We start from the raw sequence: 14,520 nt of genomic DNA, 5'->3' as shown, positions 1-14,520 counted from the left end.
CCTAATTCAGTACCCTGGGAGTTTTTCCAATATCTGCAATCATATTTCTCATCAACCTGCAGGTTGAAACTTCAGGGGTAGAGCAAGTAGAATAGATTAAAGAGGTACCATTTTCTCTGAAGGGTCTGGGTTTGCGAGAGGAGTCAAGGCAATATTAGGATTATAAAATTCTCAGTATAGAGTTTTATTTATTTTTGTTTGTTTGTTTGTTTAAAAGACTTTATGATTTTTAGAGAGAGGGGCAAGGGGAGGGAGAGAGGGGAACGTAAGTGTGACAGTGAAACATTGATGAGCCGCCTCCTGTGTGCCCCCTACCAATGAGTCCACAGCCTTTCGGTACACAGGATGATGCCCAACCAACCGAGCCACACCGACGGGGGCATAAGTGAAGTTTTTAAGTCTCTACTCCATCCTTCTCTTTCACACCAGAGTCCACCCTAGTGATAATATATTCTGTTTGTCTCTTCCTCGCCAACTTCTTTGAAACATCTCGGGCCTTTGAGTTCAAGTTGCCCTTGTTTTATGTGGGCTCTGATGCCTCTGGATTAATATAGAACAAATCTTCTTCTATAACAGCCTTTCACTTGTGTGAAATCTTGATTTCTTTTCCAGTCTTAAAACACTCCAGCAACTTCACCCTCCTTTCACCCTCACCAGCATGGTAGTTTTCCTCCACGTGAACCGTGTGTTCAGTTCCTTCTCATAGTGCAGTATCTGAAAGGGAATACACTCTTGCCAGCTCAGAGAGGATTGGGATTGTCACCTTCCTTGTGCAGAAGATTTTATCAATATGGCCTGAGGTCTGGGGATTTTCTTAGCTCTGTCTTACTGTTGGTTTAGTGAGTCATAAGTTTGGCTAAATCACATATTTTCTCTTCCTCCTGCCTTTCCCTCGAGTCTTTTTGTATATGTTGTTTTTGGAACCCATGATTAAACTTTACAGTTATCCTTATTCGGTTTCACTGAGGTGATTTGGGTCCTTCATAATCAGCCTTTCAAGCTCAGAACAGTCCCGGAAGCATTTCTCTGTTTCAGAGTAGGGTGGCTCCCTCCTTAGGGGGGATTCCTTAGTGTAATAACAGCAGAAGAATACTGAGCTTTGCCAAGCCATGTTCACTTTCAAGCAGTCCCCTTGTAAGGTTGTAATATCTACTTTTTCAATCAATGAAGGCATTCTATAAAACTATTTTTGCTTTTTTCTTTGCTAGCTAGAGTAGCATTTGAAAAATGTGTTCTATATGTATAAAATTATCAATCAGTTCTTACTCATATATTAGTTTGTATTTCTAGAGCTGTAATTTTTCCTAAACATTTCTGTGCTTTATAGTGTATATGTCCCCATTTTGGGGTCAGATGATAAGCATTAAAACAGTGCAGAATGCCGAAACCGGTTTGGCTCAGTGGTAGAGCGTCCGTCTGCAGACTGAAGGGTCCCGGGTTTGATTCCGGTCAAGGGCATGTACCTTGGTTGCAGGCACATGCCCAGTAGGGGGCGTGCAAGAGGCAGCTGATCGACGATTCTCTCATTGATGTTTCTAACTCTCTATCCCTCTCTCTTCCTCTCTGTAAAAAATCAATAAAATATATTTTAAAACACACACACACAAAAAAAAAACAAACAACCAGTGCAGAAGTAGAGAAGTTGTCACAGTTCTATTTTTTAGTATTTTAATTAAGATTATAGTATTGTTAAGACAGACCTTTAAATACAAGCCTGGTTAATTTATGATGGAGCTGAGTCCAGTTACAGTTTTCCATTAGAGCCCCTCAGTTCCCACTTGTCCTCCTTTGTTCACAAACTAACAGAGCCGCAGCTGCAGCTCTTCAGCAAAGAGGGTACATGTTAAATATAGCCCGACCTGCTGCTCTGGTGAAAACTGACACTGCCACTTGCAGGCTCTGTGCAATAACACACTGATCCTCAATGTAGGGCAATTGCTAATTCGACTGTAAACAGGGACTCTAGATGTGACCTCAGCTGTTGCAGTTCTGTATATAGGTGACGAGAAGAAGAGCCTGCTTTCAAGTAGCAAGGGCATGTTAAACACAAGATTCAGGTGGTTATTCAGCAGGAGGCTTGTATGGAAGAGCAGAGAAGTAACTATTTATTATCAGCGATCTCTTTCCCATGTTGGATAATCATTTCACTGTGTTTATTGTATTTAAATAAATAAAACAAAAGAAATCCATGCATAGTCAGTGGTAAGAAGTGTCACAAATAAGGTATATAATTCATCAGTTAGGGGCCCTGGGCTGAAGGGAGGTAGATAATACTGAACTTTCTCCTTTAAAAACAAAACAAAACATTTCTGATGATTTTAGAGAGCTGAAGGGAGAGAGTGTGAGGTAGAAACATCGATGAGAGAGAAACATCATCAGTCAGCTCCCCCCTACGCGCCCCTTACTGGAGATATAGACCATGACCCGGGCATGTGCCTTGACTAGGAATTGAACCAGGACCTCCTGGTTTGTGGGCCAACGCTCAACCATGGAGCCACACGGGCTGGACCTGAACCTTCTCCTTTAAATGGGACTCTGGGTAACTCATGAGTCTTCTTCCTGGGAAACATGCATGTACCATCTGTCCTCAAACATATTTATGGTTAATAATTCCAGAGGCAGAAAGGTGCCTTAAGTACTGTCCATATAGGTTTTGGATTATGTCTCATGCAGAATGGACCATCATGGGAATTCAAGACCTTAGACATGAACATTCTTGGACATATATAATAAGAAAATTTAATTTTCAGATTCACAGCTGGGAAAAATCCAAGAGAGCCTCCTACTAAATAACCAATATATCAAAAGTCTTCAAAATAAGTTCACTTCAAAAGTATATTTAAAAATAATTAATGAATTGTGGTTACTCTTTCTTGATAATAAAACACATTTTTGTGCACTATGGTAGGTACTTTGCTAATAGTTTTCTTTCTGCTATCAGTAAAAAGTGAATTATTAGCTTTATTTTTAGAGATGCAGCTCAGAGAGCTGAAGCACTTTCTGGTATTATATGGCAACAAATACAGGGACTGGCATTTGAGTCCAGGTCTGTCTGAAATTTAGATTGCCTCACATGTGTTTAGTGGTTTCTGAAGTAGCTATAATTGATTATATCATCTCATCTCTATTAACACAATAAACATTTTTATGTTTGTCTGCCACGTGTAAGATACAAAGCCAGTGTCTAAGGATGTATTCTATTTTAAAATTCATATCCTATTTTTTAGTCCTTTTGAAGATGGATCATTCATAGGGACAAAAATATTTTAAAAGAGAAGTAATTTTAGGTCACAGTTCAACTTTTGTAGTTTGTTTGCAATTCTCTGACCATACATTACAAGATTATATTTTGCCAGTGATTTTAGCTTTTGATAAAACTTAGGTAAATATTGTTAAACTAGTGGTCTGGTGCACAAAATTTGTGCACGGGGGAGGGGTGTCCCTCAGCCAGGTCTCACCCTCTCCAATCTGGGACCCATCGAATGATGTCCTACTGCCAGTTTACAGGGAATGGACCTAAACCAGTGGTTGGACTTCCCTCTCGCAATCCGGGACTGTTGGCTCTTAACTGCTCACCTGCCTGCCTACCTGCCTGATCGCCCCTAACCAATCTGCCTGCCAGCCTGCTTGCCCCTAAATGCCCCACCCACCAACCTGATCACCCCCAACGGCCCCCCCCCCCATGCCATTGTGCTTGCCCCAGACTGCTCCCCCCCTGCTGGCCTGCTGGCCCCACATCCCCTCCCCACTGGCCTGCTCGTCCCCAACTGCCCTCCTGCTGGCTTGCTCGCTCCAAACTGCCCCCCCCCCCCCACTGTCTTGATCACCCTCAACTGACCCAAACTGATCTCCATAGATGGCTCGCCTCCAACTGGCCCCTGCTGGTCTGCTCAGCCCCAACTGCCGGCCTGATCACCCACAACTGCCCTCCCCTCTTGGCCACTAACTGCCTCTACGTCAGCCCCACCGCCATGGCTTTGTCCAGAAGAACTTCCAGAAGGTCTCTTGGAAGGTCTCCCAGTCTAATTAGCATATTACCCTTTTATTAGTATATGTAGAGGCCTGGTGCATAGGTTGGGCCTGCTGGTTTGCTCTGAAGGGGGTCCTGGATCAGGGTGGGGGTTCCCTTGGGGTGTGGGACAGCCTGGGTGAGGGGTCTGTGGTGGTTTGCAGGCCAGCCACCCCCATGTGGTGAGTTCCCTGCTGGGGCAGGGGGAGGGGGGGAAGTTAGCATGGCCAGCCTGAGTGAGGGTCTGGGGGCTGTTTTCAGGCTGGCCACACCCTCTTCAGGGTGGGGGTCCCTGCTGGGGTGCCTGGCCAGCCTGGATGAGGGGCTGGGAGCTGTTTTCAGGCTGGCCACGCCCACAAGGTGACCTACGCCCCAGCCACTCCTTGAGCGATGGTCAGGGTGGGTGGGAAGTTTGGCTTCCTCTGTCATGGGGGCAATCCAAGCTTCCTGCTCTGTGGCCTTGGCCATCTTTGTTGGGTTAATTTGCATACTTGCTCCTGATTAGCTGGTGGGTGTAGTGGAAGGATGGTCAATTTATTCTCTTTTATTAGTGTAGATAGCTCTTATCTTTTTGAAGCTATCTTATTTTTTACATTTCTAAAGCCAACCTAAAGCCTGTCTGTCTGGATCAGAGAAAAACATTGATGAGAGGGAAACATAGGAATCAAACTGGCAGTCTTTTGGTGCAACCAGCTGAGCCACACTGGCCAGGACAGTAATAGGTTTTCATTTGATGAACCATACTTGCATTTTGGGAGTAAATCTCACTTGGTAATGATGTATAATTATTTTAATATAGGACAGGATTCCGTTTGCTGCTATTTTTTTGTTGAGGATTTTTGCTTCTATATTCATAGGGAGTAGTCCGTAGATTTTTTTTTCTTGAAATGTTTTTGTCTGGCTTTGATATCAGGGCATTGCTGGTCTTAGAATGAGTTAGGAAGTATTCCTTCCTCTTTAATCTTTTGGGAGAGTTTAAGATGGATTAGTGTTAATTCTTCTCTAGATGTTTGGCCAACGTTTTTGTGACAGGACAAAATGAATTAGATCGCTTTTAGAGCTGTGAGTAGTGGTTCAAGGAACTAGAAAGATGTTTCGAGGACTGCAAGTTTCCATAAGCACAATCCGAAATGACTACTGCTTTAGCCAACTCACAAAAGCCCTCAGTATTTGTTGGCCTCTTAGCTTTCTTCCTGGGCTTCTTTCTTTTAACTTATGTGCCATTTTACTTGGAATCCCATGTTCTATAACAGCTTCAGTGGTGGAGATTGGGCACTGTCAGAAAGGAGACTTGATAATAAAAATCCTTTGTACATACTGGAATCTTTAAATCACTCCTAAAGACTAGGTGAGTGAACTCAAATTCAGTATTAAAAAAGCTTAAGGCAGAAAAATTTTGCCTAACCACCGCAGATTTCTGTTTTTTTGTGTGTTTTTTTACCCCTTTAGTGAGGCTGCATTTTGCACAGATTGGCTCCTCCTTTGTTTCCCCTTCTTTATCTGCTTAAGACAAGAGTATTAATGTTTTCATCTTCTTTTCCAAGATGAAAAAAGCATTCATAGTTAGGTCCTTTTGTTTGAAGTTGTACTACAGAGGCCAAAACTATTTCCTTATAGGCCAAAGGCTTTGCCTCATTTTACTTTAGATTCTAACTGGGCATTTATTGTGTCAGCCACTATCTAGACAAAACTGACCTATAGTGACTCTTCTTGTGTATAATGATTTTTAAACATTTATCACAGCTCCCCATGATAAGTTTTATAGCATGACACAGTATATAACAAAAACATAAAGGACTCAAAAACCAATTCTATTTTAAAAACAACAACACATATTTTTATTGATTTTAAAGAGAGAGAGAGAGAGAGAGAGAGAGAGAGAGAGAGAGAGAGAGAGAGAGAGAGACATCAATGATGAGAGAGAATCATTGATCGGCTGCCTCCTTCACACCCCTTGCTGGGGATCGAGCCCACAGCCCAGGCATGTGCCCTTGATTGGAATCAAACCATGTGCCCTTGACAGAAATTGAACTTGCTTTTACCGCAGGCTGACACTATCCACTGAGTCAGATCAGCTAGGGTTAAAAAACCTATTTTTAAAAAATATATATATTTTATTGATATTTTACAGAGAGGAAGGGAGAGAGATAAGAGAGCTAGAAACGTCGATGAGAGAGAAACATCTCCTACCGGGGATGTGCCCGCAACCAACTTATTATACATGCCCCTAACTGGAATCGAACCCAGGACCTTTCAGTCCACAGACCGACGCTCTACCACTGAGCCAGTCGGTTTCCGCAAAAAACCAATTCTTATTCTTTATTTTTACAAAATGCAGATTGCTATCTTCTACTTTGCTCTCTTTTTAAAATACTGATTTTAGTTTGCTGAATGGGTGTCATAACATGCTAATGGATGTGAACTTTAAAAAAATTCCTCTGTGGACCCCCCCCCCCCCAACTTTTCCTGTGCATATAGATTTTCTAAGCTCCTATCCTTAGACATTTTTTTTTTTTAATTCTCACTCAAGGATATTTTTTCATTGAATTTTAGAGAGTGGAGGGGAGGAGGGACGGAAGGGGAGAAAGATAGAGAAACATTTATGTGATAGAGACATCTCGATTGGTTGCCTCCGCCTGCTCCTCAGCCGGGGCCAGAGATGGGACCTGCAACCCAGGTACGTGCCCTTAACCAGAATCAAACCCTTGACCCTTGGGTGTGCAGGCTGACGTTCTAACCACTATGGAACACCAGCCAGGGCTACCTTTAGACATTTTTAAAAATATGTTTTTATTGATTTTTAGACAGAGAGGGATAGAAAGAAACATCAATGAAATGATAGAGAAACATCAGTCGACTGCCACCTGCACACCACCCACTGAGGCTCAAGTCTGCAACCTGGCATGTGCTCTGACCATGAATCAAACTGGTGGCCTTCTTGTTCCCGGGCCCACTTTCAAACACTGAGCCACACTAGCCAGGCCACCCTTAGACATTTTAATTTTGTGGTCTGAAGTAGAACCCAGGGATTTAGATTTTTTATTAAGTGCCCAGATAATTCTGGTGTAGCCATAGATGAGTATTTGGAAACTACAAATAGAGCTAATCTAATAAAAACTAGTTATTTAAAAATTTATCTCTTAAATCACTGAAAACCATCATTGTAACTTTTTAAATTGTTGCACTTTTATTTATTTTTTTAATTTTTATTTATTGATTTGAGAGAAAGAGAAACATCAAATTGTTGTTCCACTCATTTATGCATTCATTGTTGATTCTTGTATATGCCCTGACCTGGAGTCGAAACCTTAGCATATCAGGATGATGCTTTAAAAAACTGAGCTATTGGCCAGGGCTTGCAGTTTTAAATATATTAATATATATATACATAATGATTTCAGAGAGAAGGGAGAGGGAGAGATGATAGAAAAATCAGCGATGAGACAGAATCATCAATCGGCTGCCTCCTGCATGCCCCCTATGGGAGATCGAGTCCACAACCTGGGCATGTACCCTTGACCGGAATTGAATCCGGGACCCTTTAGTCCACAGGCCGACGCTCTATCCACTGAGCCAAACCAGCTAGGGCTACACTTTTAATTTTAGAAAATAAATCAATTATTACCTCCTAAAATTTCTGGACTCCAATATTCGTATTGTGTAAAATGTGGGGAGTCATTTTGTGCAGTAATTGACAGTTAAAAGACAATTAAATTCTTCCTGCTTGTAGAAAAAAAGCAGCTTGGGCATGTAGTACATTAAGTTACCCTCTGGTTTGTTCCGTTCAGTAGTGATATTGTCTTCTTTGACACAGACCAGTTTATGTCTGACTTGGAACACCATCCATCAGGTTCAGCAGAGAAATGGCCTAACCACACTGAGCTCTCATGTCCACTTCCTTTCTGGAGAATCTAGAGGGTGAGTGTTGTTTGAAATGTGTCATTGTTTTTGTGCCCAAATCTGGTATTTGCATGCTGTGGCTGGATTTGCATGTGTTACAAAGGAGGGGGTATACGTGGGCACCTTCTGGATAGGCCCATTCATTGTCTTTGGCACTGTAAGACTCTTCTTTTTTAATCTAACCATACTCTGGCTCTCACAGTTATGCTTATAATTTTAGTCTGGATTTAAATAAAAGGCAAGTGTTTAATTGGATCTCTTAAAACCATATCAGAAAAAGGTCCATCTACATGAATCCTATGGCTTGGTTACTGAGTAAATTAGATTGCTTAATCAGGTGTGTAAGCCTACTCATTTCTGGTCAAGTATTCTTTCTTGATGGGAGGCAGTATGGAATGGAAATAAAGCAGGAAATTATATATATCAGAGGCAACCTGGATGGCCTGCGCTATTGGCCATGTTTCACTCCTGATAGTTCATTTTAGAAGGATTTCACAGAAATGGAATCAGTGTTTTGGGAGGCAGGGGCCTAGGTAATTTAGATTTGGAAAGGGGCTTAGAAATTATGTTCACTACCGCAAATCTTTATATTTAGGATACCAAACAGGACACCACAGCCTTGGCTTCTCCTAGAAGTAGGACATACTGTGGTCTCACACCATTCTTGTCTCTAATTATGAAAGGAATAAAAGTGGAAACTAAATTCCTGTATATCTGTAAAACCAGAAGAGTTATAACCAGAAGGATTTAACTTAATTTCCTCATATTATGGTTCAGAAAATCAGATGAAGAAAGATTAATTGCCCTAGTAACATCACAGCTGAACGTAAAAGATAAAAACTTATTTTTTCCAGTGTTTACCCCATTGCTCTTCCTGTGTGTGAAGCAATGATCTTGGTAAGTGTTTATGTGGGGTACAGAGATTAATGAGTAACTAAGGCATGAACAAGAATTAAGAACATAGAAACAGCAGGCAGTATAGATAACTCCTTTAAGATAATAAGAAATGAAAGGAAAAAATTAGACATAGAGGGTAGTGTGGAGTCTAGGGTTTTTGTTTGCTTTCTTACTTGTTTGAAATAGGCTTACCATATTTAAGCAATGATGAGAAGGATCCAGGAGGGGAGGTGGGTCGACTGATTAAAGAAATGGCCTAACCACAATGAGCTGTCATGTCCAGTTCCTTTCTGGGGAATCTAGAGGATTCTAGGTTTTAAAAAACTGATGGAGCAAGGTGTTGAAAGAAACATATGGGATCCATAGCACAGGTGGTAAAATGAGTTATGTGGATTTAGGACTTAATGGCTCTGGAATGCAGGTTTGGCCACTAGAGGTAATAAATGTGGTAGTCAACAGTATATAGAAATGGACAAGACTATACAGAGAAAATATACAAAGTGAAAAAAGAGAGAAATAACAGAATCTTCTGTTAATCCTAAAATTCTAATCTCATATCTTAACCCAAATTGAAAAGTTTTAGAAGTTTTTTCATATTTCAGTTTTTACTGATACAAAAGCGTACATGCTGATACTTGAATATACTTTCAGGTACCTGTGTACTGTTTACTCACCTGGAGATTTAACCTTTTCTAGAGGAAAGATCTGTAAGACACTGAGTATAACAACACACATCTAAGTTTCTTAAAAAGAAAGGATCCTTAATAACAGGTCTAATCACCCCCTCAATCAATTATGGTGGGGAAAAGTGTCATAATTTTTCTTTACTAGAATTAAAGCTAATATTAAAAGTAAAGGATATCTTCAATCATTGTGCATAATCAATCTGTTCTGTGGTTACAGACTGACTAGAGTTCAGGGTAAATTTTAAAATAACTGTTAAAAAGCTGGCATGATAGAAATCAAACTGGTTATTTTGGTTCTTGCTTAAAATATATAAATATTCTTTATGTGTTACCTTTTTGGTGGTGAGTTTTGTTTTTGTCAAATATATATCCTAGGGCCTGACCAACGTGGCTCAGTGGTTGAACGTTGACCTATGAACCAGGAGATCATAGTTAGATTTCTGTTTTGGGCTCAGTAGGGGGTGTGCAGGAGGTAAACGGACTAATGAAATCATTGATGTTTCTGTCTCCATATCCCTCTCCCTTCCTCTTTAAAATCAGTAAATAATGTGTGTGTGTGTGTGTGTGTGTGTGTATTTTTAATATATTTTATTGATTTTTTTACAGAGAGGAAGGGAGAGGGATAGATAGAAACATGTATGAGAAAGAAATATCAATCAGCTGCCTCTTGCACACCCACCTTGACCAGAATCGAATTTGGGACTCTTTAGTCCACTGGCCAATGCTCTATCCACTGAGCCAAACCTGTTAGGGCTATTTTTTTTTTTTTTAAGCTGGCTTAAAAAGTAATAATATAGCCGAAACCGCTTTGGCTCGGTGGATAGAGCTTCGGCCTGTGGACTGGAAGGTCCCAGGTTCGATTCCGGTCAAAGGCATGTACCTTGGTTGCAGGCACATCTCCAGTGAAAGGTGTGCAGAAGGCAGCTGATCAATGTTTCTCCCTCTCATCGATGTTTCTAATTCTGTATCTCTATCCCTCTCCCGTCCTCTCTATTAAAAAAAAAATCAATAAAATATATATTTTTTAAAAAGTAATAATATAGGTTAGGCCCTAGCTGGTGCAGCTCAGTTGGTTGGAGCACTGTCTAGTACACCAAAAGGTGGTTGTTTCAATCCCTGATTGGGGCACATTTAAGAGGCAACTGATCAATGTTTCTCTCCCCACCCCCCCACCCCCGTTTTTTTTTCTCTCTAAAATCAATGCAAAACATATCATAGGGTAAACATTAAATAATAATAATAATAATATAAGCTAGGTTACTATAATGGAATTCCCAAAATGCAGTGACTGAACCACTGTTGGAGGTTTTTTCCTCACCTCAAGGTAAATAAGAGATCGGGATTACTTTCATTTCTTAGGTATTGTTTTCACTTATATTTCATTGGAGAAAACAAATTATATGGCCATACTTAACTATAAAGGGAAAGCTGGGGAAGGAGTCTATAGCTGAGTGGTCATGCAACTAGGTAAACTCAGTTATCAGAGAAGAATGAACTAGGACAGTTAACAGTTACCTTCTAAATTTTCAGGAACTTTTTCTGTCTTTAGCTTTTTAAGGCAAATTCATCAGATTTTCATAAATGGGAATTGATTCTTCAGCTCATGCCATAAATATTGAATTAAGTATTTCATGTATTTAGATGGTGTTCTTTTGTTATTGTTTAAGTATTTTTAAAAATGTTATTATTGATTTCAGAGAAACAAGGAGGAGAGATAGAAAAACATCAATGATGAGAGAGAATCACCAATTGGCTGCCTCCTGCATGCCCCCTACTGGGGCATACTGGGCATGTGCCTTTGATTGGAATCAAACTTGGGACCTTTGAGTCTGCAAACCAATGCTCTGTCCATTGAGCTAAACTGGCTAGGGCTAGATGGTATTTTTATAACTTATCAAATAATCTAAAAGTAAATCTTAGCAAAACTGTGCTATAGCGTAGTAAACCAATTTCTCATTTATTTAAAATTATTTCTATCTTTTTACTTCCAAATTTCTCATTTCTCCAAGTGAAATTATAAAAATCACCACACCTACATATAGCCTTCACTTTATAAAATATGTCTCCATAAAATTGTTTACCAGAGAATGAATATACCTTTAATCTTACAGTGTAGGAAAGAAAAGATAAATTTGCCAAACTTTGAATGTTCATTGCAGCCTCAAGATGAAATATATAAAGTGAAGTCTAATTATTTTGAAAAATCCTTTTTAAAAAATGCTCAAGATGCTCAGTTGTTAGCTATAAAGGCCTTTGGACTTTTCTGCCTGGATTTCCTTGCTCCTCTCCACCTAGTGGGGAGACTTCATACCATTTCACACTTGTCAGCTCTAACTCTAAATCCTTCATCATTGGAAATATCATAGCTCTAAAGAGGCCTGATGTTACTGAAATACCTCATTCTTGTGTGTAGAAATAGCTGTTCAGCCGAGATCGGTTTGGCTCAATGGATAGAGCGTCGGCTTGGGGACTGAAGGGTCCCGGGTTCGATTCCGGTCAAGGGCATGTACCTTGGTTGCGGGCATATCCCCAGTAGGGGGTGTGCAAGAGGCAGCTGATAAATGACATTCTCTCATTGATGTTTCTAACTCTCTATCTCTCTCCCTTCCTCTCTGTACAAAATCAATAAAATATATTAAAAAAAAGAAAAGAAAAAAGAAATAGCTGTTCAGTGGACTACTTATTTGAACATTTCTTGGATTTAAAAAAAAAGGTGTTTTTTCCTTCAGTACATATTGTTGATGGCTCTTCTTCTGTTGTGGTGGCACAAGCAATCTCCAGGTGTTGGGGTAGTCGGAGTTGAGGATGGGGGTTACCACAAGTGGGCCAAATGCTATGACCTACATAACCTCTTAGTATGGCTGTTGAGGGTTGTTGACTCTTGTTCTAGGCTTTTAATTTACTTTAGTCTTTAAAGCAGGAAATGATAAAATTGCACAGTAGGGGCATAAATAACTATGTTCTTACTAGAGACCTGATGCACAAAATTCATGTACTGGGCATGAGGGTTCCCTCAGCCTGGCCTGTGCCCTCTTGCAGTCTAGGGACCCTCGAGGGATGTTCAACTGATGGTTTAGGAGAATGGACCTAAGCCAGCAGTCAGACATCCTTAGCGCTGCCACAGAGGTGAGAGAGACTCCCGCCACCACTACTGGGCTCACCATCTGTGAGCCTGGCTTCTGGCTAAGCAGCACTCCCCCTGTGGTGCTGTGTTGTGTGGGGGCAACTCCTGTGTTGAGTGTCTGCCCCCTGGTGGTCAGTGCATGTCATAGCGACCAGTCATTCCACTATTGGGTTGATTTGCATATTAGCCTTTTATTATATTGGAGCTTAAATTGGTAAAAATAAATAAATAAGCAAATAAAGCCACCTCTCATACTTTGTAGACTAGAATTTAAGTTTATCAATAAATTCATAAATACATTCAAAAGGAAATGAAAACTGAAATTGCAAGCATTTGTATTTGTAAGAAATAACTTACATATTGAATTTATCAAGACTCCTAATGATTTACAGTATGAATTACATCATAGATTTATTTACTGGTAATAATTTGGTCTTGCTTAAGTTGATATTCAAATTTTGGTCGCTCACATTAGAAAGCTATCTCAAGCCCTAACCAGTTTGGCTCAGTGAATACAGCATTGGCCCATAGACTGAAGGGTCCCCGCTTCGATTCTGGTTGAGGGCATGTAGCTTGGTTGCAGGTTCACTTGCTGGCCTTGGTCGGGGAACATGAGTGGAGGCAGCTGATACATGTGTCTCACATCGATGTGTCTCTCCCTCTCCCTTCCACTTTCTCTAAAAATGAATAGAAAAATATCCTCTAATGAGGATTAAAAAAAAAAAAAAAAAAGAAGAAGAAAGATATCTTAGGAAGCTTGAGGTGGTAACCTGAGCACAACCCAGAGCTCCCAGCCTAAAAAAGTGAGAGGTGAAGGGAAGCAGTAGACTTATATACCACACTGAGCTTGAATTATTGCTAAAGGACAGTGAAAGGACTGCTTTGTTACAGTCCTGACATCCTGTCCTAGAATTCATATTCACTCTTCACCTGTAATGATAACTTGAGCATAATTTTTGTTTTGTTCTTTTTTTCAAGTTAGCATATAATTTTATTCAACACTTTATGTACCACTAAGTGGTACATAAGGATTCAGTGGAAAACAGATAGACAAGGTAGGTCTCTGCCCTACAGGTGACTTGAATGTGAGCTGGGTGAGTACTTGCTTCTCTATTTGGCTGTTTGCCACTGCTGTGAGACCTTCTAAAATAGACACTATCAGAATCAAAAATCAGATGTCATGTATTAATCTAACATTCACTGGTCCCCTTCCTACCCTAGTGAATTCTAGTGCGTTCGCTCCAAATAACTTCCAAGTAATTATATCAAATTAGGATCCATTTATTCAGTCATTAGAAATTAATGTTTTCTCAGTAATGAGGCCCTTGCCTTTCAGGAGCTCACAACTTGTTTGAGAGACAAACCATGATGCCTACTGATAATTTAACATGATGCACAGGGACCACGGGCCATCCGTGTGCTCCCTTTGTGTGGGACTAACCCATCGATCCACACATAGAATCCACTGAAAACACTGTTCCTTTTCTTTTAAAATATGTTTTTATTGATTTCAGAAAGGGAAAGGAAGAGAGAGAGATAGAAACATCAATGATGAGATAGAATCATTGATCAGCTGCCTGCTGCACAACCCGTTCTGGGGATTGAGCCTGCAACCTGGGCATGTGCCCTTGACCAGAATTGAACTCTTCAGTCCACAGGCCAAAATGCTCTATCCACTGAGCCAAACTGGCTAGGGCTGAAAACAGTTTATTATGTAGTTTGGAATAACAGAGGTCCCAAGGACTGCCTTAATCTATTTATGTCCCCTGTATATTCTCACTAAATACTCTATGAGTATTGTGTGTGTGTGTTTTTAAAACATGCATTACTAGTGACCCGTTGTACAAAATCATGGGAGACCGAGGACACCCTCCCTCCCCCTCCTGTGCCAGGGGACTGCCATG

At 40.5% G+C, this 14,520-nt stretch overlaps 1 protein-coding gene across 4 annotated transcripts in view; it reads left to right on the top strand.

Moving 5' to 3' along the window:
- NFATC3 (nuclear factor of activated T cells 3) overlaps window positions 1-14,520 on the top strand; it is a 93,506-nt gene that overhangs the window by 69,915 nt on the left and 9,071 nt on the right. Inside the window, exon 10 of one of the 4 annotated variants that reach the window (XM_036441419.2) lies at window positions 7,824-7,927. The exons of the other annotated variants lie outside the window; for them this stretch is intronic. Coding sequence (XP_036297312.1) covers window positions 7,824-7,924 — 101 coding nt within the window. The 3' untranslated portion in view covers window positions 7,925-7,927. The remainder of the gene's footprint in view (window positions 1-7,823; window positions 7,928-14,520) is intronic. 4 annotated transcript variants of the gene reach the window in all.

The sequence above is a fragment of the Pipistrellus kuhlii genome, unplaced genomic scaffold (genome assembly GCF_014108245.1).
Source record: "Pipistrellus kuhlii isolate mPipKuh1 unplaced genomic scaffold, mPipKuh1.p scaffold_m20_p_17, whole genome shotgun sequence".
NCBI classification, from domain to species: Eukaryota; Metazoa; Chordata; class Mammalia; order Chiroptera; family Vespertilionidae; genus Pipistrellus; species Pipistrellus kuhlii.
The sequence above is the reverse complement of the archived record's forward strand: the minus strand, read 5'-3'. Positions and strand labels throughout refer to the sequence as shown.